At 42.4% G+C, this 26,814-nt stretch overlaps 1 protein-coding gene across 3 annotated transcripts in view; it reads right to left on the bottom strand.

The window, feature by feature from the left end:
* Positions 1 to 459: 459 nt before the first annotated feature.
* The window catches only part of GREB1L (GREB1 like retinoic acid receptor coactivator), a 273,756-nt gene continuing 247,401 nt past the window's right edge, over positions 460 to 26,814 (bottom strand). For all 3 annotated transcript variants that reach the window (XM_045849981.1, XM_045849984.1, XM_045849982.1), the window contains 10 exons: positions 24,893 to 25,048; positions 24,467 to 24,606; positions 22,518 to 22,679; positions 22,185 to 22,389; positions 12,836 to 13,001; positions 11,730 to 11,957; positions 10,185 to 10,326; positions 6,254 to 6,454; positions 4,333 to 4,471; positions 460 to 3,200 (listed from right to left, as the gene is read on the bottom strand). In XM_045849981.1, the coding sequence (XP_045705937.1) occupies positions 3,037 to 3,200; positions 4,333 to 4,471; positions 6,254 to 6,454; positions 10,185 to 10,326; positions 11,730 to 11,957; positions 12,836 to 13,001; positions 22,185 to 22,389; positions 22,518 to 22,679; positions 24,467 to 24,606; positions 24,893 to 25,048 (1,703 nt within the window). In that variant the 3' untranslated portion in view covers positions 460 to 3,036. The remainder of the gene's footprint in view (positions 3,201 to 4,332; positions 4,472 to 6,253; positions 6,455 to 10,184; positions 10,327 to 11,729; positions 11,958 to 12,835; positions 13,002 to 22,184; positions 22,390 to 22,517; positions 22,680 to 24,466; positions 24,607 to 24,892; positions 25,049 to 26,814) is intronic.

Genomic DNA, 26,814 nt, shown 5'->3' with positions numbered 1-26,814 from the left:
ACTTTCCAAAATTGGTAAAAAGGTAGAGTTTAGAAATAAACTGGAGATTAACACCTTATGTCATTACTATACAGTTCTTGCCACCCAAAGTTCTGCTTTTAAGGACAGCCAGGTGAGTACAGTTGCCATCTATAAAATAAGAGTTTGGGGATATGTATACAATGAATATTTCTAACATCTTTTTAATCATTTTTATATCTAATTGTGTGGAACTCTGCAAATGGTTATGGTGTGTAGATACTTTGTGTGTCTTTGTATAAGCTATGGATTTTCATGCAACAAATATTTATTTAGCACTTTCATGGACTGTTGTGCCAGGATAGTAGAATCTTACCATCCCACCTGTAATATGTGGACTTTCAGCATTTCTTGGGCATTGTCAGAGTCAGGGAGCTCATTCCATTTGTGATTACACCAGAAAATTAGTTTAAAGAAGACATACTTTTTTATTTTGGGTGTGAGACAATTTTAATACATTCACCAAATTAAATGGAAGGACAAGGACATACTGTAGACACAACTTAAGACAATTTAAAATCAAAATGTGAGGTAGACTGACTAGTGAAACTCACCAAATTTTGGTTAAGAAATTTTACAGTAATAAAATTAACATGGGTGCCTCCTTTTCTAAAGAATCACTTAAAGCAATTGCATAAATTACAGCCAAAAAAATTGAATACAACAATTATCGTTCTAATTTTAGTTTACATTCAGTATTAACCTGTGTGAACTGTCACACATGGCAGAGTTCAACAGGTCTACAGGCTAATTATTATGGAGGCCTAGAGAACACATACCACAATTGTTCTAAGGAATGGCAAGGCTCAAAGCTGAATACATCAAGGTATATATTAACAAATCATGGTATCCTGTGCTTGTGCAATTTTATCCTTAAAGGAGAAGGACCTAACATCATCTAAAGAATTGTAAGGTGGTTTTAAAAGATCCAAACCTTAGTAAGATAAGCATGGAAAAGAATAGGTGGGTCAATTTAAATTGTCTATCATTCAGGTGATGGTCTTTTGGCTTTATTCTGGTATTTCTCTTCCACAGGGTTAAATAGTATTTAAAAGATTATAATTATTTGATTTTCAGAGTGCAGCCCTAACTATAATAATATGGAGTACCTGCATCTAAAGTAACTACTTTAAAAAATATTCTTCAGACTATGAAGTCATAAAGCCAGAGGAAACCCTGAAAGGCCAACTGCCCCAGGTACAACTGTTTTAGAATTATTTCAAGTATTTTATTTGCCCTATGTAGTAATATTGGAATATTGCACAAACAGTAGGTTTCTTCATATCATTTCTATTAGGCCCTTTCAACCAAACAGGAACAACTGAAATACATTCATATCTAAATCAACTTGCTTCAAAACGTACCTCTGCCAAAAATTCTGCTGTACTAAAATTAAGGAATATTTTTAAAGCATATATAAGGCAGATCCTCTTTGAAGGACAATTAAAAATGGGGCTTATAAGAATTGTTCAAAATATATTTAAAGACATCATAAGTAGCTATATTAAAACCAAGAGATTTGCAAACCATTTTCTGATTAGTATATTCCATCTTTTCACTAGTTGTAAACTTGTTATCACAAGCTAATAAAACTGGTAAGTTAACACTACTCTAAGTAAATGCAGGCTTGGTAGACCACCTCCCCCCATCCCCAGTGGTTTCAGGCCACAAATAAGATACTGCTTCAAGTAAAAATGGCCATTTTAAGTGGGATTAAAGTTGTACGTTTGGGACAATGAGAAAGTCAAAAGATTGTGTGATGAGAACTGGAGTAATTTAAGAATATACTTCAAATAGTTCTAGAACACTTTCCAAAATCGGTTTTTGATTAAAAAAATAGGGTGAGAAATTTATAGACCTTAATGCCTCCTACTGACACTGAACAAACACCCCTTGCTGATTTTAATGAGTCAAAGACTTTTCAATGGAATCTTCCTTACTCCTTACAAAACAATCACTGGTTAGGATTAAGTAAAAACAGTTTCTGTCTTTTTCTATGGCTCATTTCCCATTTCAGCAATTTCTGTGTTGTCAGTGTAAGGCCGCTAAAATATCCATTCGGTGTATCTTTAAAGGAAGCTTTGCTTGAGTCCCTGAAAGGATACAAACTGGTTCCACTCTACACAGAACCTTAGCTTGACATTTCGCTTTGCTGGTGCCAACTGCTTGATTCCGACTAAATAGAGTGAGTATGGTGTGACTGTTGAAAGCTTCTTCACTGGCTCAACTACTGAGTCAGGTTCTCCTTGTATAAGGATTAATCACTGTTCCATATACTCGTAGACATGGTGTGCTTAGAGACTGGAAACATTTTTAAAGCATGGAAAAAGCAAAGGAATTTAAGCAAGGAGAAACTGCGGTATACACACAAGTCCTGCTCTGCATTTACTGATTTGTTTGTTCAGTTTGAATAGTAAACTTTTAACTCCTGTGGAAATTTTGCCAAAAGCTTCAATACATAAGATTATAAATCTTAAACTAACACTGCACAGAGAAAGACAAAGCTATTTTTTTTTAAATACAAATATCTCTACATTCTATCATTTCAGACCCCTGAGTAATACTGTACCAAAGTACAGATCTGAAGAGAAACTGAGGGTTCAGGCCTCAAACATTAATCTTCAATTAATTCCACACCAATGGTGTCTTATGTAACACATTCAGGCTGGCTGGCTAATGATGAGTCAGTTTTCCCCCTAACGTGGCATAGTAGAAAAAAACAATGCAAACTCCATGTTCATTCTTCAAAGTATATCCTCAGGCTCTGTGGGCAGACGGTGCCTTAACTATAACTGCCTAAGGTGGAGTTAACCTGAATGTATAGTCCTTAAATGGAACCGAAAGAGTGATACCCTCAAAAACCTGGGTCAGATTTGGGGCGTTCTTTGGAGAACAGACAAATATGTTGCACTTTGCTCCACAGTGATTGTACTTTAAAGGAAAAAAAAAAACCCAAATAATTGTTTCTGTCCTATCCCACTTAGGCATCCCTTTGCTATTTTTGGTCTTTTCAAAACCTCATACGTGACGTCCAGTAAGAAAGTAAAGGGGCTTGTCGTCACTGCTGTTAGCAGTTTGAAACTCATCCCGGAGGCGGAACTGCCACTCGTCCTCTAGTTCTAAGCGGACAATTGTTTGGCGTAAGGAGCTTCTGTCTTGGCAGATGACACACAGGGTAGCACCTTCAGAAAAAAAAGCAGAAGTGCATTTTAGGCTCAGGAACTGAAATGATAAAGAACTTAACCAGCTAGGATTATATCCCTTAAACTGACACATCTGAGAACCAGCATATTAAGAAAGTAACCTATCAGTTCATTTTAATTTTATTGTTTATATTAAGTAGTATTACAGATTAAAAAGTTTAAAAGAGTATAAAGTGAAAAACCTCCCAATCACACCTTCCCTAGCCTCCAGTGCTATGTTTCTCATGTGTTCCTCTCAACCTCAGTACAACTGGACTGGATTATCCTCTGCTGTTTGGGCTCCTCTGCTCTTGTACTGAGATGTTTAGCAGCATCCTTGGCTTCTACCGGATATATTGCCACCAGCAGCAGTATGACAACCTCAAATGTCTCCAGATATTGCCAAATGTCCATTGCAAGGCAGTCCCCTACTCCCCACTGCCACTTCTGATGTGTGTATGTGTGTATATCAATACATAATTTCACCTGTAATCATAAAAATTGTAGCATATATTCTGAACTTTACTTTTTTCATCTTGTCAGGATTATTCAGGGTTATTTAGGCTTGTCAGCCTAAATCTACAATTTGTTCTTCAGCAAATCTAACTCTATATAGTATGTACCTATCATAACTCAACCTGATTTTTATTAAAATTAGATTATATAAGAAGCATTACTTCTCTTGCATCGATTTCTTCCTAAAGTTAATAGTGGCAAAAACGTTTAATGTCAGAAATCTGGCTATTCATCCACATTCAGACTTTTTTTTTTTTTTAGATTTTACTTATTTTTAGAGGGGGGAAGGAAGGGAGAGAGGAAGAGAAACATCTATTGCTTGCCCCTCACAGGCCCCCAAACTGGGGGCCTGCCCACAACCCAGGCTTGTGCCCTGACTGGGAATCAAACCAGTGACCTTTGGTTTGTAGGCCAGTGCTCAGTCCATTAAGCCACACCAGCCAGGGCTCCACATTCAGTCTTAGTATATCAGTGACTTAATTCCTCAGTTAAAACCAGGACATTCCATTTACTAGCAAAAGATTACTGTTAAATTGCTTTTTAAGATATATATTTCACCTCTGTATTTTCTCCAGTGGGAACCAACAGCATTCACAAAGTACTAATGTTGATATACCTTTTAGAAACTTAAATTTCTTAAGAAGATCAGCACCAACAAAAGAGTCACAGAGGTACAAAAGGAGTCCACTGAAAAACACCCCTTCACAGTTGACATTGATGGAGTGGGGTCTGGAGCTGATGTAGCATATGGCCACCTGGAAAAATCAATCAGGCATTTCAAAAGCAAGCACAATGACTGCACCATAGCTGAATGAGTCAGTACCTCCCTTTTTAGCTGTTTATTTCAGGGTTAGGTAAAAGAGATAAATTTTTTATTGAACCTTAAATGGGTTGGTTATTTATGCTTTGCACCTCTTTAGTATGCCGAGTTTTAACCTATTTAAAGCTTCTCTTGTTTATTTCTCATAATAAAGGATGATTATGAAAGAATTAGTAGTAAGAAACAAGCCCCTCCATCTAAGAGTGTTTACAGTTTAAAAAACCTTCCACAAAAAAAGCATACCGAGGAAAGATTAAATGTTTAGATTACTTTATTAATAAGAATAAAAAATTTAAATCAGCTTTTCATGTACATATACTTAAATTTTCAATTGGATAGAAGCTCCAAACCATAAATTTAAGTTTTAGCTCTATATGGCTTCTGTGTATAGAAAAAAAATTTACAAGAATTTAGGTAAGTAAATGAGATAGTTGGGAGAACTTGAGAATGACAGAATGAATGGCTTGAAATGTGGGTCAGAATGCTTGGGTTCAAATACTGGTTCCTCTATTTAGTAGCTAGCTGTGTGAGCAGTTTTCCTCCTTCATTTCTTCATACCTCATCTTTCTCTGTAGAGATGATAGTAGTACCTGATTCATAGGACTATTTTGTCAGTTATTAGTATAAACACTTTGTAAGTATTCAGTAGATGTTAGATGCTGTTAGTGGTGGTGGCACTGAGATTTTGTTGTCCAACACCTGGGGCCCTGGATCCCTGGATGGAGGAATTGGGAACCTGGGCTAGACGTGTACCTGACACAGACACCATGAAAGGCATTGTTACATCTGATGCAATAATGTTAGGTTCCTTCTACTTCTAAAATTCTACAATCCACAGTGTAGACTGTAAGAATGTAAAATGTTTATACCGTTAAATTTTAAAAATCAAGTTTCCAAAATTGAATACAATTGGATTTCAGTCTTAAGAGATTGTTAAGACATTCAGAGAAAAAAAAGCTGAGACAGAAATGTATGCCAAAATGTTATTTTTCCTATTGTAAGTGATTCATTTTTAATTTATACTTTTATTTCAAATTATTTACAAGGAAGATATGGTATTGAATAGAAAAAAAACAGAACATTTAATAAACAGTGCTAATAATCGTAAGGGAAAGCTCAGGGACAGGAGCCCTTAAAGTCTTGAAGGATCTTAGTGCTCAGAGGCCTAAAGGCACAAGTTTCAACTCTTTAAAAAACTAAAACAGATGGACAACTTGAGACACAGAGAATGTAGAGAAAGAATAAAAACTAAGGGAATCATGGAAAAGTAGGAAGTCCAGGAGTGGAAATGAGAGCTATAAAGGTCTCCTGTGATACCCTAAATTGCTCAGCAATCATTGAGCTCCTCTTACATGCCTAAAACATTGGCTAAGGCATAGTGGGCCTCAAAAGAACTCAGTCTTGGGGAGAAACATCATCACATGATTAAAATATCATCGGATGTTATGATAGGGAGGAGTAAGCAACTGTTTCTGTCCAGATGAGACAGGCTTCTCAGTGGAGCTGACCTCTGAACACAGCATTGAGTGTTCACTGGCTTATTGTGGAGAGGTGGAATAGGTACAGGGAGTGATTACCACTGTATCTTGTTTGAGCCTTTGCATAAATGAGTCTATCACAGGCTCCTGTTCGTCTCCACTTAAGCTTTCAAATGGGAGTTAAAATTGAAAGAAATGGAGGCAGGTAAAGCACAGTACTTAGCCCACTCCCTCTTTACCTCTGGTCCAATGTTAAGGTAGCAGTCAACAGCTAACACAGGACTCTTGAAGTTATGGATGGCTTTGGGGAAGAGTTTGTGTGAGGCGTGCTGAAGAAACTTCTCCAGGAGAAACTGTGCAGGGGCTGCCAATAATGTGTGTTCGCTGTCAGGAGCACAGACATACTGAAGGGGCAAGATGGGTGCTAAGCTCTCTGACACCTGAAATCAGAGCCAAGGTTGTCATGGGAAATGTGTCTGTCACTGGATGAAACACGCAAGGAAACACCGCACTGCATCCCAAAACTCCCCAAATACTAGCAGTACACAAGTGACAAATGCTAGGCTCAAAGTAAGCCTGCCATTACTGGCTTCTGAAAAATTTTTTTCACCTAGTACAGAACAGTACTGTCACATCTAACATAATTTCCACACAGCAAGAACAGCAGTCAGTGGAAAAATAGGCTTTGTTGAAAGTTACTGCATTTAGCAAGTACATTGTGAGGATCAATAAGATGCCTTTTATAGTGCTCTGGGTGTGGATGGGATAAATCCCAACACAACCAGAAAAAAAAAAATGCTTAAGGTCCCCTGGGAAGTCAGTATGTTGTAAATGATTAGATTCCAGTAAATCTCTTAAAAAAGGGTCAGCCCATGGAATTCACACCCTTAATAGGTTTTGATCTGTTACTTTTTCTTTTTAAAATTTTCAATTACAGTCGATGTACAAAATTATTAGTTTTAGGGGTACACTCCAGTGAATAGATACATAACTTACCAAGTAACCATCCTGATAAATCTCATACCCATGACACCATGCACAGTTACTAGAATATTACTGACTATATTCCCTATGCTGTACTTCACATCCCCATGACTGTTCTATAACACTCTGTACTTCTTAATCCCTGCACCTTTTTCACTCATCTTCCCAACCTCCTCCCATCTGGCAACTGTCAAAATGTTCTCTGTATCTATGAGTCTATTTTTGTTTTGCTTGTTTATATTGTTTTGTTTTTAGACTCAATTATTGATACATATTTATTGCCATTTTACTCATACTTTTATCTTTTTTTCCCTTCTTTTTAAAGAAAACCTTTTAACATTTCATGTAAACTGGTTTAGTGATGATGAATTCCTTTAGCTTTTTCTTGTCTGGGAAGCTCTTTATCTGTCCTTCCATTCTAAATGATAGATTTTCTGGGTAGAGTAATCTTGTTGTAAGTCCTTGATTTTCATCATTTTGAATACTTCTTGCCACTCCCTTCTGGCCTGCAAGGAATCTGTTGGGAAGTTGAGCTGATAGTCTTATGGGAGTTCCCTATAGGTAACAAAACTTCTTTTCTCTTGCTGCTTTTAAAATTCTCTGTCTTTAACCTTTGGCATTTTAATTTATATGGCTTGGTGTAGGCCTCTTTGGGTTAAGCTTGATTGGGACTTGTATGTCTATTTCCTTCACTAGGTTAGGGAAGTTTTTTGATACTTTTTCAAATACATTTTCAATTTTTTGCTCTCTCCTCCTTTCAGAAACTCCATGACGCGAATGTCGGTACACTTGAGGTTGTCCCAGAGGCTCCTTACACTATCTCCATTTTTTTGGATTCTTTGTTTCTTTTTGCTGCTCTGATTGGGTGTTCTCAGCTTTCTGATCCTCCAAAGCCCTGACTTGATGCTCCATTTCATCTACTCCACTGCTGAGTCCCAGTGATGGGTTCTTCATTTCAGTTAGTGCACAGGTGGCAAACACAAGGCCCTCAGGCCGAATCCAGCCCTCTACCTTGCTTTATCCCACCCGGCACCTTGTTTCTACCTGGTGGCAGCGCTGAGCTCCTTGCCCCTAATTAAGGAGTAGTTACATTTCTACAGTACTAAAATTACATTTGGCCTTTTGTGGGCAACTGTGAGGCTGATGTGGCCCCTGGTGAAAATGAGTTTCACACCCCTGAGTTGCTGACTGGTTTCTTTTTATGTTTTCCAGGTATATTTCTGTGTTTCCTATCTCTTTAAGTTCTAATTTCATCTACCATTCCCCTAAGTTCATCAAGCAACCTTATACCCAGTGTTTTTGAACTCTGCATCTGGTAGATTGTCTTCATTTTGTTTAGTTCTTTTTCTGGAGTTCTGTTCTTTCACTTGGAACACATTTCTTCTCATTTTGGCAGCCTCTCTGTGTTTTTTCTATGTATTTAGGTATAGCTGCCACATCTCCCAGGTTTGGTAAAGTGGCCTAATGTAGTAGGTGTCCTGTAGGGTCCAGTGGTATAGCCTCCCTGATAACCCAAGCTGGGTACTCCAGGTATAACCTGGTGTGGGTGTGGACTGTGTGCATCCTCTTGTTGTAGTTGAGCCTTGATTGCTGTTGGCATGTCAATGGGATGGATTTACCCACAGGCTGATCAGCTGCCAAGGACTGGTTGTGACCACTGACCACCATGGAGAAGCAGTTGTGTTAGGAGCCCACCGCAAAGAACAGGACTTACTACAGCAGGACTGTGGTACCCACTGAGTTGGCGCCTTGGATATATCATTTGTAGAGATGGTTGGGTGGTGCTTTGATGTAGTCTGAATCTGTCCACTGGGTGCACTAGCTCTGAGACACCTCCCAGGAGGTATAGGCCAAAGTTAGCAACCATCTGTGTTCTGCCTGGGGCTACCTGGCATGAGCTACAAAGCAATCTGGAGATGGCTGCTACTTGTGCTGAGCTTGGAGGTGCACAGGACAGGCCAAGCTGTGAATCAAGTTCAGCTGCTGCTAGGGCCAGTTAGCAAGAGGTCTGAGGCACACTGAAGCCAAATGCTCCTGTTTTGAGAGATTTTTAGGAAAGTCTGAAGCATGATCTGAGACGGGCCACACTATGGAAAAGCCACTAGAAACAACTTGGAGGGGGGTGGCTATAAGTTGAGTGGGGCAAGGTCTGAGGGAATCACCAGGGTGGGGCAAACAGTGTGGGCCAGGTTGATGGGAAGATTCAGCTATGGGGAGGGGGATGTCTCAGAAAAGGAACAGTGTCCTCTGTCAGCACTTTTGTCTGTCAGAAAGTTGTTCCCCCAGCTCTCACCCTGATGCCAGACAATTCAGTTCCTCCTTCTCTGTCCTTGGTTTATTTCAAGCTGCTGCCCTAGCGCTGGAGCTCAGAGGGAGTAAATCAGTGTAATCCATGTGTGGGCTTTTAAGAGGAACTGCCTGGGACTCCAGAAGCCCTTTGTCTCCCTCAGCCATAATCCCTCCTGTTTTTTGCAGCCAAAAGTTATGAGGACTTCTACTCCTGGCACTGGAACCCTGGGTTGGGGGCCCTGGTGCTGGGCTGGGACCTCTCACTCCTTGGGGGGGGGGCCTCCACAGCCAAGATATCCCAGTTTTTATTTGCCACACCTGGATGTGGGACCCGCCTGTTCTGCATCTCCACCTCTCCTGCCAGTCTTAATGTGGCTGCTTCTTTAAATCATTAGTTGCAGGACTTCCATTCAGCTAGATTTCAGGTGGTTCTGAATGATGGTGGTTTTGTAGTTCAGTTATAATTTTTTTGTGGTTGTGGGAGGTTTCGAGTATTGCATTTACCTATGCCACCATCTTGACCGGCAGTCTCTGAACTGTTACATTTTGATAAGCATCTTGATTTACATTTCTCGTGTATTATATAAAGAATATAAAAAATGTTAACTTTGCCAGTTTAAGAATATGGAATGTTAAGTTTGAAACTGAGCCTTTGATGGAATTGTTAAACCTTAAATCTAAAGAGGTAATTTTGCTAAATTTTTAAATTTTATGTCTTGCTGTACATGTGTCCTTAGTGAGGGAAATGAGACTGCAAATTTGGCAAGAAGGACCAATTCCTCTGTGTTGCCCCACTTTCTAATCAAGCAGCAAGTGCTTAATGCCAGTATATAACAGAGATATTAATTAGAAATTATTGTCTTAATTCCAACAGTAGAATCAAGCTTGCAAACTTACCATGATCTTTGGTTTAATGATAAAGTCCCTTTGCCCTCCAACCTGAACATGTTTCTTCATGAGACTGAAGTTATTAAAGCGGCAGATGAGCAGGCCACTGCTGTTTGTTCTCAGGTTAAAGTCAACGTCTTCACAGAAATACCTAAATCATAATCACATCTCGACCTGTAACATCTCAACCATGATAATTACCCACAGAGAAATAAATGTGTGGAGGATGTTAGGAGACAGCCAAACAGAATTAACCTTGCCTTGTCATGGAGCTGGCCCTCTTAACACTGGCCCTTGTGAGCCCCCTGATTTGGGTATTACAGCCATTAAATGAAGGAGGAGTGAGGTGATTTTGGTCCCAGACTTCCCACAGGGCTGTGCACAGGGCCATAGGCATTCCTGAGCTGAACTGGACTGCCCATTCTGTATGTTCTTGCAAGACAGGAGTGCTTAGGTGCTCCCAGTTTTTAAATCTTGGTTGCAAAAGGGATGAGGCATCTGTCATATTTAAAACAAATGAAATAGTTACAGAATACAACCTTGTATTCTAGTAGCTACAAGGTTGGGGATTGACATAGGAAGGACTTTATGATTCCTGGAATGAACACAATTCATTCAGGAGGCAAGGCCAAGATTAGCCTGTTCATTCCCATCTACTGGCTTTTCTTTAGAGCACAGGTGGCAAACACAAGTTCCAGGGGCCGAATCCAGCCCTTCATCTTGTTTTATCTGGCCCAGCACCTTGTTCCTACCCAGCAGCAGTGCCGAGCTCCTTGCCCCTAGTTAAGGAGTAGTTTACACTTATACAGTCCTGAAATTACATTTGGCCCTTTGAAGGCAACCTCAAGGTTGATGTGGCCCCTGGTGAAAATGACTTTGACACCCCTGCTTTAGAGAATCCAGACCTCAGATCCTTACTGTTAGTCTTACTAGTAATGTCTTACTAACATTTGGGAAAGTGAATACCTTTGGAGTTTTGAGGATGAATGAAGAATTAACCTTCAGTGAGTTTATGGGTCCACATACTCCCATATGGGTCCAGCACCCATATGGGTGTTGACTCAACAATTTTTGTCCCTGTGTTATTTTTTGTTGAATAATGAGATTGTTAAAATATGTTTTTAAGCACTTTATACTGTAACACCTTTTAAAGGTTTGAGTTTGAAGGATGATGAAGGGACACTTTGGGTCTTCTGATTCCCCCACTTTCTCCTTGTCCATATAGAGATTCTCAGTTTTCAGTTAAAGACAGAAACAGGCCATGGCTAGTGTGGCTCAGTGGATCGAATGCTGGCCTGTGAACCAAAGGGTTGCTGGTTCGATCCCCAGTCAGGGCACATGCCTGGGTTGTGGACCAGGTCCCCAGTAGGGGGCGCTTGAGAGGCACATTGATGTTTGTCTCCCCCGCTTCCCCCTCCCTTCCCCTCTCTAAAAGCAAACAAATAAAATCTTAAAAAAAAAAAAAGACAGAAACAGGAATAAAAGACATTACAGAGGATAGAGCTGGGCAGAAACAATGACTAGGATTACTTGCCCCCAGGAGGCCTGACTTACCTGTTGAAGTCGTACTGCACATTCTGAGTCAAGTCTATGTTGAGGAGAATGAAGTCATGCACATGGCACCTAGAGAATGGGGCCTTCAGACTCTGTGAAGTCAGCTTGCTGCTCCATTTCTGTATACCCAGGATTGCATAGTGGATGATTTTTGGCGTCGCTTCAATGTGCTGTAAGACACTCTTCAAGGACACATTCTTACCAGAAACTCCTGCTTCTATGAGCTGGCTATGAAATGTATAAAGTTAGTTTATCGAAGATATCAATAAATATTACTGAAGATAGGTCATTTATGAAGGGCCAATACCACTATACTAATATCTGTAAGATATAATTAGCTTATTTACTTCCTATTAGCCTGGAATGGAGGAGTGTGTCAGGCCCAGTTTTCATGCTGCCCACACTGCTAACTTGAGGAAGCTGCCTTCTGGGGCTGGGACTTACCACTTTAAGGCTAGGAAAGAAATCCAACCCTTGTTTCAAAGTGAATAATGAGCAGGGAGTTCCCAGAGAGGCAGTCAAAGGTTAGAAGCAAGTGTACTTCCCAGTTCTGGTAATTATGGTATAATAAAGAAATATATTAGAACTTAGCTAGCTTTAAATCCACAGTGGAAACAAGGACACAAAATCACAATGTTTGAGTTGGAAGGGCCTGGAGATCTGGCTCAATGTTTCAATGAGGGCATTACTGACATCTTGGGGCCATTTCTAGTGTTGGACTTTTCCAGTTTCAGTATTCCCTGGCTCTCATTGACCCCTCACCACTGCCCTGGGAGCAAAACCACTGATTTTGGCCCAGCCATAATTTTACAGGTGATGCAATTGAGACAGATGAAATCACTTTTCCTTTGCATCCATAGCAGAGCTGGGCTAAACAGACTTTTATAGCTAAACAAAACTATGATGCAGAAATGGTCCAGGAATTTAATAGCATACGAATGTCTAAATTAAAAAAAAAATAAGTCCTAGTGATGGTCTCATGGAAGATCTTTCTGCTCTGGAAAGCTACAGGTCTCATTTTTTCCATGCACAAATGCAGCCCAGGAAAGTATCATCTCAACAGCATGGGCCATCCTCCATTAGAACTGCTTGGGAAGTACCACTACCTGCTCTGCTCCTGAATGCTGTGAATGTTCCACAGGACACATGAGTCATCCATCACAACAATGAAAGGCCAGACACACTGGCGTTTAATTCCCAGTTCTTCGAGGCGGTTCCTCTCCAGTTCCAGGTTGTGATATGACAGCTCCTTAATGAGAAACCTGGCAGCACCTGGAAGGCGACACAACCACAGCTGCACATCCTTCACTCAGGCTTGCTGCAGCCCCACAGACAGCTCCACCCTCTCTCCCTGCAGGCATGCCTGTTCACATGGCGACCGGTGTCAACTAAATGTTCAGGGCAAACTTTAGTGTAGATAAGTCTCAGGAGGAAGTCTTTCTCCAGAGATGCACTTGAGTAGGTCTGACGAGGGGGCAGAAACCAGAGATGTCTTTGAGAATACAGATGATTCATGAACTACACTTCGAGGAATACTGCAAGAATCCAGTTTCCTTGATAGGACAAATGATGCCAGATGCAGGAAACTCTTATTACTGGTTAGTTTCTTAAGGCCATAATAAGAAGTTCTCTCAGTCTCAGAAGTAGCCTCTCACTAGGGAGGAGGAGCCAGGGCTGCAATAAGTGGGTATGCCACTTCCACTAAGGTGTCCCTTTTAGGAAATTGGTACCAGCATCTTCTCTGAAAATGATTCCGGACACTGGCATCCTTTCCCTAGGTCTGCCCCCCCGCCCCCCCACCCCAGCACTTTCCGGCTGTGACACCCGTGCCTTGGTGCCTTCACCTGTAAGATGGAAATGATAACATCTACTTCATCAAATGGTACAGTGTAGGACAGTGCCTCCCATGTGCTAAGTACTCCATGAATGTTAGTAATTAAGGTGATTATCACAAGGTGTTAGCCGAATTTTATGGGTGGGCTACCCTAAAATGAAAACAAAATGTAGATAATGAAATAAAGAGGCTAATAAAACTATTAAGCCTATGGAAGAACCATGAAAACAGTTTGAATAGATCAAGGGTAATAGGATTTAGGAAAATCTACCTTCTGAGAGCATAAGTGTAATAGTTTGCATTCTCAACATACAGCAAGGATCATATATTAAAAGCTCATAGGTAACATTATATTCACTGGTGAAAGACTGAAAGCTTTTCCTCTAAGATCAAGAATAAGACAAGGAGCCCTGACTGGTGTGGTTCAGTGGATTGCATGCTGGTCTGTGAACCAAAGGGTTGCATGTTCGATTCCCAGTCAGGGCACATGCCTGGGTTGCGGGCCAGGTCCCCAGTGTGGGGGCATGCAAAAAGCAACCACTTCTCTCCCTCTCTCTAAAAATAAATACATAAAATCATTTTTTTTTTAATAAGACAAGGATGCCCACTGTTATCACTTCCATTTAACATGGTCCCGGAAATCATAGAGCAATTAGGCAAAAAGAAATAAAAGGTATCCAGGTTAGAAAGGAAGAAGTAAAAGTATCTCTGCAGGCAACATGATCTTATTATATGTAGAAAACCCTAAAGACACCACATACACAAAGCTGTTAGAATTAGTGAGTCAGCAGATACAAAAAACACTCAAAAGTCAGTTGTGTTTCTATAACAATCTAAAAGACAAATTAAGAAAATTCCATTTACAACAGATCAAAAAGAAAAAGTATTAAAATAAATGTTTAACTATTAACACTGCAGAAAGAAATTACCGTATTTTTTGGACTATAAGATGCCCCATCCCTCACCAATTTGGGAGGAATAATGGTTGTTAATGCTGCTGTTGAGTTCTGTTACACTTACATTGGTGACATGTTATTTATGTTATTAAACATTTTACCATGTTTTTTGCTTCAAATTTTTTGCCCTATCTTTCTCCTTTAAAACCTAAAGGTGCCTTATGGTCCAAAAAATACAGTAATGAAGATGGAAATAGATGGAAAGGCACCTTATATTCATGGGTTGGAAGATGTAATATTGTGGGGTTTTTTTAAGATTTATTTTTAGGGAGAGAGGGAGGGAGGGAGAAAGAGAGGGAGAGAAACATCAATGTGTGGTTGCCACTCACATGTCCCCTGCTACTGGGGACCTGGCCCGCAACCCAGGCATGTGCCCTGACTGGGAATCCCTTTGGTTTGCAGGCCCGTGCTCAATCCACCAGGCTATACCAGCTAGGGAGGAAGACATAATATTGTTAAGATGTCAATACTATCCTAAGCAACCTACAGGTTTAATAAAATCCCTATCAAAATCTCAATTGTTTTTTCAGAAATAGGAATGCTCATCTTTAAATTTATATGGAATCTCAAGGGACCCTGAATAGCCAAAACAATCTTGAAAAAGAACAAAGTTGGAGGTCTCTTGCTGATTTCAAATGTATTACAAAATCACGGTAATCAAAGCAATGTGATAGTGGCATAAAGAGAGACATATAAATAAACAAATGGAATAAAACTGCTGAGCCCAGCACTATACTTTTTTTTTACTTTTTATTTTTATTATTTTTTTTTGTTTTTAGAGGGGGAAGGGAGGGAGATAGAGAGAGAGAAACATCAATGTGCGGTTGCTGGGGGTTATGGCCTGCAAGCCAGGAATGTACCCTGGCTGGGAATCGAACCTGGGACACTTTGGTTCCCAGCCCGCGCTCAATCCACTGAGCTACGCCAGCCAGGGCAGCACTATACTCTTGCATATATGGTCAAATGATTTTTGACAAAAGAATCAGTGGGAAAAGAACAATCTCTTCAACAAATGTTGGGAAAGCTGGATATCCACATGTAGAAGAATGAAGCTGGACTTTTCCTCACACTATATTAAAAAAAGTGGCCCTGGCTGGTGTAGCTCAATGATGTTGCTCTCTCTTTCTTTCTCCCTCCCTTCCCTTCTCCCTGAAAATGAATATATAAAATCTTTAAAAAAATGGATCAAAGATCTAAGTGCAAGAGCCAAATCTATAAAACTTGTAGAAGAAAACAGAGGAAAAGTGTGTGACATTGGATTTGGCAATGATTTCTCGGCTGTGACACCAAAAGCACAGGCAACAGAAGAAAAATAGAAAACCAGATGAAGTAAAAATTCGAAACTTTAGTGCAAAGGACACAACTGTGAAAAGGCAACCTACAAATTGGGAGAAACTATTTATAAACCATGTATCTGATGAGGGGTTAATATTTAGAATATATAGAGAACATGTCAACAATAAAAAAAACTGATTAAAAAGTACGCAAAACACTTGAATAGATTCTCCAAAGAAAATATGCAAAAGGCCAAAACACACATGAAAAGATACATGACATCACTAATCCTTAGGGAAATGCAAATCATATCCTAGTAAGATACACTTGACACCCATTAGAATGGCTATTATAAAAAAAATGTGTTGGTGAGGATATGAAAAACCTGGAACCATTTGCACTATTGGTAGGAATATAAAATTATACAGCCTTTATGGAAAACAGTATACTAATTCCTTAAAAAATTAAAGATGGAATTTTTATATGATTCAGCAATTCCACTTCTGGGTATATCCAAAAGAACTGAAAACAGTCTAAAAAGGTATTTGTACACCCTAGTTCATAGCCTCATACTCACAATAGGCAAAAGGTGAGGAGCAACCCAAATGTCCATGGATGGATGAATGGGTCAAGAAAATGTGTAGATATACCATGGAATATTATTCAGCCTTCAAAAGGAATTAGTGGTACTGAGATTAACTTTTGCTAGATGAAGAGAGAGTTCTGCAGATTGGTTGAACAACAATGTGAGTCTATTGGACACAGCTGATCTGTGAAAGGACAAAGCCAGCCCCATTTGCTATTGTGGCATCATTTGCGGGCAGGCCTGTGACCTCTTTGTTAAACATAACTGCCATTTTCCTCTTCTGAGCTTCTGTCCCCAGGACTGGAAATTACTGGAAACAGAACTAACCACTCCCTACAGCCACAGGCGGAAGATAACGTTGGAATGAAGGACAACCTCCTGTTACAAGGCCCCAACAGGCCAGCGGCCACAAACAGCACCCTCCACCCTTTTTAAATCCAATTATATCCAATGAAAGCTCGAAGCTCCAACCCCTCAACGACGGTGTCTCTCTCCACACCATGCCCCTCTCCTTTCTTGGAGAGTGAATAAAAACTTTACTCTCTACACTTTCTTCTCTTTGTGAACTCGTTCACAGACCACATCACTGACCACCCTAACATTCTGGTGGCCCGTAGATGGACATTCTGCATTTCTCCCTCTCCTCCAGCCCCCTGAGACTTGCGCCTATGGGAGCAGTGGGCAGCGGAAGCTCAACCCGGTCTAACCCTCTAACCCTCTGTGAGGCTTGGAGAGAGGATTCTAAACCTTCTCCGTCCCTCCGGACTCTGCTGCGGACAGCCTCCTGCTCACCCATCTTCACGGCCGGCGATCGGTAAGTCTCTGAGTCGCGGGATGAAACCTTCCTGTAGAAAGTGATAGCTTATCCCCATGTCTGATCGTTGTAAACCCCGGTACTGGGTCTATCACGTTCGCAGGGTTCGGCTGGGAGGGGCGCCTCTAACCGAAGCCCCGCTGGTTCAGTCTGCTTTCGGGGCCCAGGGACGCCTGGCTCTGAGGAGGAACCTCGCGCGTTCGGCCTGCCCTCAGGCTGGGGGACACTTGGCTCGGGCTGCCAACCCCTAGGTCATTTGAGTTGGGGACGCCCTCTTCAAACCTTTCCTGCGCCCCCCATTGTTGTCGTCCCTGAGATATCCTTCCCTTATCTTTTTCGTAGTTCTCACCATGGGCAATACTCAATCGACCCCACCCAAGGGCTCCCCATTGGGTTGTCTACTTAAGAACTTGAAGGCTCTGGGACTTACTGATCTCAAGCCCAAGTGCTTGACTTTCTATTGCAACACAGCCTGGCCTCAGTCCACACTGGGTGGCCAGGAAGTCTGGCTTAACTATTCTTAATACTGTCGCTATCTCGATCCCCTCCTCAGGTTTAATTACTGAGAGGAGACAAGACTTGAACCTTCTGCTGGGATTCCAGGCCTCTTTCTCCTAACTGCCTTTTCACTCAAATTTGCCTCACTCTACCACCTCACCCCCATATTAGTTTCCAGCTGAGCAGCACTCTAATTCCTTAAGGCCATGCTCTTCTAATCGATATTACTCAGCAGGGGTGACGATATTACTCAGCAGGGCTGACGCTATTCCTTACCTGCCTAACCCCAGACCCGCATTCAACTCCCGTTTGGAATTAGGCTTGGCTCCACTGTGCCCACATTAAGTAACAAAAAGGGTACAAAGAGGGAGAAAATCTCACTCCCCTCCCTTGTAAAACACTTTGTACTCTCCTCCTCTGGAGACCAGGGAGCTGCTAAATCCTGGGAAAAACTGGACCTTCCTCTCAATACAGAGAAAAAAAGTGGCATTTTAAACTCAACAGGCCAGCAGCCACAAACAGCACCCTCCACCCTTTTTAAATCCAATTATATCCAATGAAAGCTCGAAGCTCCAACCCCTCAACGACGGTGTCTCTCTCCACACCATGCCCCTCTCCTTTCTTGGAGAGTGAATAAAAACTTTACTCTCTACACTTTCTTCTCTTTGTGAACTGCCCCTTTGCCTGATGAAACCCAAGTCCTTTTAGGAGAAGCTTGCTTTTCCCTACCTTTTTGAAATGCAAACACATGGTCTTCGAGAACTCTTGTCTAGGCCATCTTTTAAAATACAAATTTTGGGGAGATAATTCTTATCAAAAGGGGGAAAATGTTAGCTATATCTGAACAGCTATTCATTTGTAAATTAGTAAGTTCTAATAAAAGTTAATGAATGTCTAGGTATTTTGAAATAATATGAAATTCCGAAACATAGATTGCCAGACCTGCTTTTGGCTTTTTGTTACAAAGAGGCCGCAGAGTGGATTTGGGGCTGTGGATGAATGTCCCGTGCTTTATCGGAGGTGTGCTTCTTGAGAGTGAGAGTGTTTGCTGCTAGAGGAACCTGTTTCTGACAGTCATGTGTTCATTAATCAATCTAGGGGCTTCCGGTCATTTATCTTTTAATTATTATGGGAAATTAAGGTTTCTAAAAAGTTAAGTTCAAATTAAGCTGGAAAGAAATTGTATGGTTTTAATAATAGAAGACATGAGGCATGGAAATGCAATTTTAAAGGACATGAATTGAAAGTAAGTTATTCTAAAGATGGTTATTTCTAAAGGGATAAGAAAGCTTGTGAAAGTTGCAGAAAGGTTTGTGAAGTTTGTGAAAGTTTTAAATTTGTGAAGAAAGAAACCTTAGGCTCCGGTACCCCTTCCTTCACTCTCTGGTATCCTGTGATGACCCTAGCAGTACCTGGAGTTGTTTTCATTACATTTTCTCTTGTCCTTGTCGGTGTGGGGAAACCTACCTACCAGCTGTGGAATAAATCCTTCATCAAAATGCGTTTTGTCAATGCGAGATAGAAGGTAATGCTGCCCTCTGGACACGGAGTCACCCTACATGACCAACCCCAGGTGACACCTGGGACATGAGGTCCAGTGAGTCAGGAATCGATCACCCCTATACTTCCCCTTTAGTGCTCGGGTCATTGGTGAGGCCACCCTGAGGGCATAGGGTAACCACATCCACGGGTCAAACAGGCTTTCTCTCTCAAACATGCTTTCTGTCTGCCTGTGTGGCTCTCTCAAATTGGCTTTCTATTGAGTCCCCTGTCTGAGTGGGTTAAATCTGTTCCCAGGGCATCTGGGTGAAGCTCTTGTCATTGGTAAGGTCACCCTCAGGCACAGGTAAACACATCTATCTCTTTCTGTCTCTCTGCTGGTGTGGACTATAATTCCTGATCCCCCATCTGGAGCATATATCTTCTGTTACCAGGTTTCTGACCTTTCAGGGGCCATAGTAGCCACACCCAGGCTCTCCCCTGCTGCTAGACTAGTCTTTAAAGCTTTTACTGAGAGTTTCGACAAGTCTTCTGGCTTGGTATTTAGGACCTTCCATCCCCCTTTCCAGTCCTGAAAGTTGTCAAAAGGAAAGAAGAGAAATCTTATACTTCCTCTACAAAAATTAGTAATTCAAATTCCAAGTATGGTCTTTATGTGTTCAGTCTTTGTATGTGGTCTTTATGTGATATGGATTTGTCTGTGTATTACATGTGGTATATTTTTTGCTTCTGATGGTGTAACTAATAATATTCTATTAGACTAAAAATATTAAGTACTTATATAACTTAAGCAGGATCCTGTATTCTAGACAAAATATTTGATATTAAAACCAGTTTTAAGTTTGCCTGGCTAATTTCCTTCCTAGGATCAATAGCAGCCTTTTTCTTTATTTTCGTTTTTAGGCCATGTCTCCTCACATATCTCATATCCTTCATTCAACAGAGCCTCCAGGCTCTGGAAGGTTCTCTCCACAAATGGCCCCTAGCCACAGCTCTCACGTTTTGGGCTGTCCAATTTCACCCTCTTCTCCTTAAGGACCCATGTCTGGACTCACAGGCAGGGGACAGCTCTACAGCCTTAGCCCTCCTGAAGTAGTTACAGAGAAGAGAACTTTGTCCCTACTCCCCAAAACCAGACCTGGGCCAGGTCATGAGGAAGAAATCCATTTTAAAACCGGAGGAGGGAACGAAAGGACAAAGCCAGCCCCATTTGCTATTGTGGCACCATTTGCTCAGCAGGCCTGTGACCTCCTTGTTAAGCATGACTGCCATTTTCCTCTTCTGAGCCTCTGTCCCCAGGACTGGAAATTACTGGAAGCAAGAACAGAACTAACCACTCCCTACAGCCACAGGCAGAAGATAACATTGAAACAAACTGGAGCCTCCAGTTCTACCTGAAAAGCCCTGAGGCCATACAATAGCAACCCCCACCCTTTTTAAATCCAATTATAATCCAAAAAAATCTGGCAGCCCCCACTCCTCAGTGCTGGTGTCTCTCTCCACACCATGCCCCTCTCCTTTCTTGGAGACTGAATAAAATCTTTACTCTCTATACTTTCTTCTCTTTGTGAATTCTTTCATAGCCCCCATCACCAACCACCCTAACAATCTGTACACTTAAAAATGGGTGAGATGGTAAATTTTAAGCTATGTGATTCTTACCACAAGTAAGATATTTTAAAAGTAATTTGAATTTATTTCATTTGAATATATGTTGGTTTCTCTCTCCCCAAATTTTCAAAAATGGCAAAACTGGCACTAAACAAATTCCTGCTGATCTGGGATAAGGAAACTTTCACCTAAATGTCAGTAAGGCACAGCAGGGGATAATTTGAAGGTCATATTCATAAAAAACATATTTTTTTAGTTAGTTTGGGGGAGGATAAAGGACCAGAAGCATGTTCAAGTCTTAAGTCACTTGATATTAAGTGATAGAAAATACGATTGCATCAAAATAACAAACTAGTTTTGAAAAACACCTTAATCCCATATTAAGGCTGAGATGTAAGGACATGAAAAGGGGTGGAAAGGAGAACGAGCAATGGAGAGACCTAAGAAGGAAGAGAGAGGTGATAGAGGGCGGGAGGGACAGAAGTGAAGTGGGAAAAGCATGGCAAGTGAGAGGACCTGGAGAGGAGGACCTTGGGGATTTGGGGAGACTTCCCAGGTCGCATCTGCTGTTCCCTCCAGCTGGAGGCTGCTAGTCTTACTTCCCTCCAACAGTCTCAAGTGTCAATTAGCATCTCTTGATCCTCCCTTTCTGACACTGTAGTGAGTCAGACACCCACAAAAGTGGGTGGGGAAAATGGTTAAGAACTACCATATAAGAAGTGACTGGACAGTACTGCTCTACACCATGGATCAGTTCGAGCTTTCCTGCCTGAGTGAGGTGGACGAAGGAGTTGTGAACCTCCTCAGGGCCTCACACAGCTCTGTCACACACTCAACAACTGTGTGTGCTCCCCTTGGAGGAATCAGCCCATTGCTCTTAAACCCTGTGGGCAAAAGCAGGAGGGACTTTTCCCAGGCACTTTTAAGATGACTGTCACAGGCAGTAATGACGCTTCCAATTCCCCATTGTGTAGAAACTCCTAGAACTTGTCACATGCCTTTAAAATGATTAGTGATATCTTAGAGACCCAGCCAGCTGACGCTAGCCTGGAGCGAATTACTACCTCTGCACCTCCTCAGACCATCCTTTGCATTGTTACATTGCTGCTGCTGGCGCACCCAGCCCAGGAACTTACACTTTCCAGGGTCTCAGTATACCAGTGCCTTCTTTAGTTACTAGTAGTTAAAAGTTCTGCAAAACTGCAGATAAAGGAAAAATAAATGTTTAAAGAGGAGTTAAAAGTCCTTTGGTGAGGAGAGCAGGGCACTTCCCAGAGGCAGTGAAACCTTGGAAAGTTTCACATCCAGGGAGTGAATCTTGGTTTATCTTTCAGCCCTTCTCCCTACCCCAGGGACAGGGGCAGGGGCAGAGGGGACTCACCCACGCCTGCATTATTGAACATGCCAGGAAGCACCAGCATGATGTGGTTGGGCCAGTACTTGCGATACAGGGGCATCTCATACTCTTTGACCACTAGAAGATGCAGGTGGCTGATGCCCTCCATGGCATGAAAAAGGTTTAGGAGTCCATGCTCGTGGCGACCACTGGAAGGAGTGAAAATAGGGCTCTTGACTGCATTCAAGTTCTGTTGAAAGAAAAAACAAAAACCAGAGACCAAAAAGGGAAATTAAAACCCTTAGGTTTTAGAAGCTTAGAGGACCTGATATAGAACCTGAGGCCTTTAAATCCTCGTGTCCAGACACTGTCACCCACCTTGTCTGAGACCAGCGGCAGCCGCATGCTCTCCAGGTGTTTGCCTTGCTTGCTGAAGACAAAATAACTCTCTTTGGATTTGGGAATGATGAAATAGAGCTGCACCTCTTCTCCCAGCATAGAGGAAGAGAACGTGAATGCATGAAGGGTAGAGTCAGGCATCTACGTTTCCAAAGAAGAAAGGGAAGGAATGTAAGATCACAGTGTGCAAACTTCAAGGCCACTTGTTAAGGTTGTTACTAAGAGAGGCAGACTAGCCTGAACTTACACCTGCCACAGAACCTGGCTGTGTATGCAACATGGAAAAGGTTGGGAAGGCAAATGTTTCATCTTTTAGTAGCTGCCACTGACACAAGAGCCAAGCATTTCAGCCCTATACAGCCTCTCCATGCATGGCTTGGCACCATCTCTGCAATCCTCATGTTCTCAGAACCACCACTGCTCAGTTTTATGCCCAGGTTAAATGTACCTATGCAAGTCCTGCTATATAGACTTCCCCAAAGGTGCCCAGTTCTGGGGGAAAACACTTCTCTATGCGGGTCAGGTCAAATGGATGTCATTTTTCTAAGTACAATTAAATGAAATACCTGTGTGGCCCCATCTGTCCCGGCTACAGTGGAAGCTGAAGAGGTTTGAATAGCCATTGAGCCTAGAAGTCTGACTTCCACTTCTGACACCATTTGACTCACTGAAGCCAAATCCAACCTATTTTTTTTTAATTGCTGGGAAGTGCACATGCTCCCAGTTACCCAGCTCAGTGAAGAACTGCATAAAGGCCTCGAGTGCCTTACGATTCAGACATTTTGTTTGACGAAAAGAGAGCATCGATTTTCAACAGCAACTAGAATCCAGGTAGGTTTCCCAGGAGTTTTAACCTAAATATTACATTTCACAGAAAAACAGTGTTGTGACTCTTCCCTTAAATTCTAGTTCATTCTACCTCACACATGTGGGAATATATAACTTAGTGAGTACTATAATCCCACAGAACCTATGTAAGTAGAGGGTTTTCATTAAAGAAAATTTCTAAAAGCCTGTGGTTTATAGATCAGGGGGCTGAATCTTCCACATTCTGTGAAGCACGGTGAGCTGATTTCGAACTAGCCACCGCAAGTTGACAATGGGCGAGTGGGCGAATGGGGTGTGAAAGGGAACCTGCATCAGAGGGGCAGAATGGGCAGTCCGTGCTGCGGCACATATCCCTCCCAGTTCCCGATGGGAAAAGGCGAAGACCTGCTCCTTGAGAGCAGGAGCAAGTTTGGGGACACCCAGCAACATGTCCTAGAGGAGACAAGAGCTGTTCTAGGTGCTCAGAACCAAGTAATAAAAATCAAGAGGATAAATTGGGGGAAAGCAACATGAAACTTATCCCCCAAACAGGCACTGGATACTATTCTCATCTGCTACTTTTCCCATCATTTGTGCCTAAAAATGCTCTGGCAGGACACAAGCCAAATACTATGGGGTACCAGCTCATCTTCTGTGTTCCTACCTTTCAGTTCTTCCTAAATAAAAGAGCCAACGCTGACTCTTCAGCGTGCCTGGTGGTCAAAACCGTCCCACGCTACAGTAAGGGCACGACTAGGTTGGTGCAAATCAACAACTTGTTTACAGCTTAAAGGGCGCACCCTATGGATCTGTCAGCTAAAGCACCATTTTCATCAACAACCCAAAGGGAGTTTACTAAATATACTATAATACCAATTTTTTCAGGATCAGCTTTTTTCAGGGTCTCAGCTCTTCTCTGACACATGTAACCACTTTGATGAAGTGACTTAGTTTTTTCCCTCTCCCTGCCTTCCACAACCCTAAAAAGCCCAAATGAGTGGGTCCATCTCCTAAATAAGCTCTCCTTTGTCTAGGGCCTGAAACGGGGAGTCTCACTTTTCATCCCTTCTAGACAATACAAAGTTGTGCTGGGTAGCAGGCGAAGAAGGCACGGGCCACACCTGGGAGGTGGAGGTGAGGTCCATGTACTGGTGGCACTGCTCGCAGTGGTGGAAGGTGTTGTAGGCCGCGTATTTGGTCAGCATCATAGACACAGTTTCTCGCTTCCTGGGCTCTTCAGCCTTGGATTCCTTTATTGCTTCTGTGTATAAAGAGGCAGAACACCTTCCCATGATATGCACTGGAAGCCCCTACACCTGGGATAAAGTCCTTGACTCCATGAAAGGGATTTTCCAGGGATTCTATACTTTGTGCTCTGAGAGGCCAGTGTGGGAATTAAAAGATGATATGTATGTGTAAGAGAAGAGAAAAGCGGAGCAGAGAATTACTTAAGATGCCCTCACAGACTAAACTGCCCCAGGCCTCCTGCCCCCTTTAGGTTCCCCTTGACCTTCAGAAGAGATAAGCCAGGCTCCGCTTGCACTGACCTTGTTTGAGCGCTGCCAGCTTCTCAGTATACACCAGGCTCATCAGATTGTACTTGGGGTCATGCACACTGATGTCAAAGGGCATTTTACTGAAGCTCTCAATGTCGGGCCAGGGCTCGCCCTCTGACTGGCTCACTTCGCTGCCCTCACTGTGATCTGGGACAAGAAGAAAGAAAGATGCAGAGCAGTCAGATGGACTGGTCTCCCTCCCAAGTGTGCGGGACAGAGGTTTTATAAAGCTCAGACGCGGGGACAAAGGCATTTCTGGAAAATGAGCTCCCATGTCCCGAGGTGGAGGGAACCAGACTGTCCCTTCATACCTGTGCTGGGAGGGACACTTGCCGTCACTGGTCCCAGCATTAGCCTCTGCACACCCAGGCCACGAACCCCACATCAATAAGATCAACTAGGCTCCCACCTGAGCTCCTCAAATTGCCCCGAAAGATTGTTTAATTTTGAGTCATCTGTGTTCTTGGAGTTTTAGTTGTGCGGTTTTCAGACACTGACAGCCTATGAGGCTTTAGGAATGTGTCAAGCAAGACCCCCAACGTCTGCTGCCTACTAGAATCTTGGGAAGCTGTAAAAACCCCTGTGTTGGGCCACAGCCCCTCCCCCCTCCTTTATCACCAGGCACCTGCTGGGGTGCTTAAAGCTCCTTAGGCAGATCTGACACGCTGCCAAGGCTGCAAGCCAGTAGCCCTGGGTTTGAATTCAGGTTCTGCCCCTTCCTACTCACAGCGGCAGGCACCATCCTTAGCTCTCAAGGTGCCCTGATTGTCGTAAGGGTTCCACAAGGTGAGTTTAAAGTGCTCAGACAGTAGCAGGCATGGGGTGGGTACGCAAAGAGATGATCTTTATTGTTATTAATAAAACTTGTAAGCTCAAAAAGCTTGACAATGTTCACAGGGAGAAAGGAAGAAACTTAAAAAAAAAAAGCCTAAATACTACCAGTACAACTCATCTTTTTAACACAATACTGTTTATTTCTATGTTCCTGAGCTAAGTTCACATTTTACTTATTTATTTTTAAAATATCTTACTTTTTTGTTTTTAGAGAGGGGGCAGGGAGTAAGAGAGAGAAACATTGATTAGTTGCCTCTCACACGCGCCCACTGGGGACCTGCCTGCAACCCAGGTGTGTGCCCTGACCAGGAATCAAACCCATGACCTTTCAGTCCTCAGGCTGGTGCTCAGTCCACCGAGCCACACCTGCCAGGGCACATTTTATTTAAAAGCTAAAGCTTCTTGTTTTTTAAAAAAGGTGTCACTGTGCCTCCCCAGAGCACCATCACATTCGTCACACAGAAGAAAGGGAGAAGGAACAGGGACGAACTGACAGCACTTCTCACTGCAGAGGCCCGACTCACCTCTCACGGCCGTGTGACCATCTCATAGCTCACGGCACAGAGTCAGGCCCACGAGCACTGTCATGGGCTCTGGGGAGAAACGAAAGGGACCACTCTCTGTGGTGCCACTGAGGGGCCTGGCAGGAAAGTCAGCGAATGGAGGGTCCTTCACTCCTGGTCTGCTTGGCTCTGCCTTGACCCTCTTGGTCCCAGCCTTCTCCAGGCAGCCCACGGTGTCTGGAGGCCAGGCAGGAGCTCTGGGTCTCCTCTATGGTGGGCCTGGTGCAGCTCAGCTGGGGCCACAAACAAGGAGACGTGGATGGGAGGATGGGACTGTGTGTGTGGAATCACGCGTGTGAATTGGTAAGGAATAGAAATATGACCAAAAGTGATGAAAAATGATTGCATATGGCTGATTTTACCTAGTCTTGCTCTGGTCCAACCTAGTTCTCTGACTTGTCATAGAATAGGTCAGCTATTTAGGAAAAGCAAGTGAGGTGAGGTCTCCAAGGTCCATCTGATAGAAAATGCCTTCTGGCTTGACCCGGTTGCCTCTACTTACCTCTACTACCTCTC

The sequence above is a fragment of the Phyllostomus hastatus genome, unplaced genomic scaffold (genome assembly GCF_019186645.2).
Source record: "Phyllostomus hastatus isolate PE091 unplaced genomic scaffold, TTU_PhHast_1.1 phas_contig_80, whole genome shotgun sequence".
NCBI classification, from domain to species: domain Eukaryota; kingdom Metazoa; phylum Chordata; class Mammalia; order Chiroptera; family Phyllostomidae; genus Phyllostomus; species Phyllostomus hastatus.
This window is presented reverse-complemented; position numbering and strand designations above follow the sequence as displayed.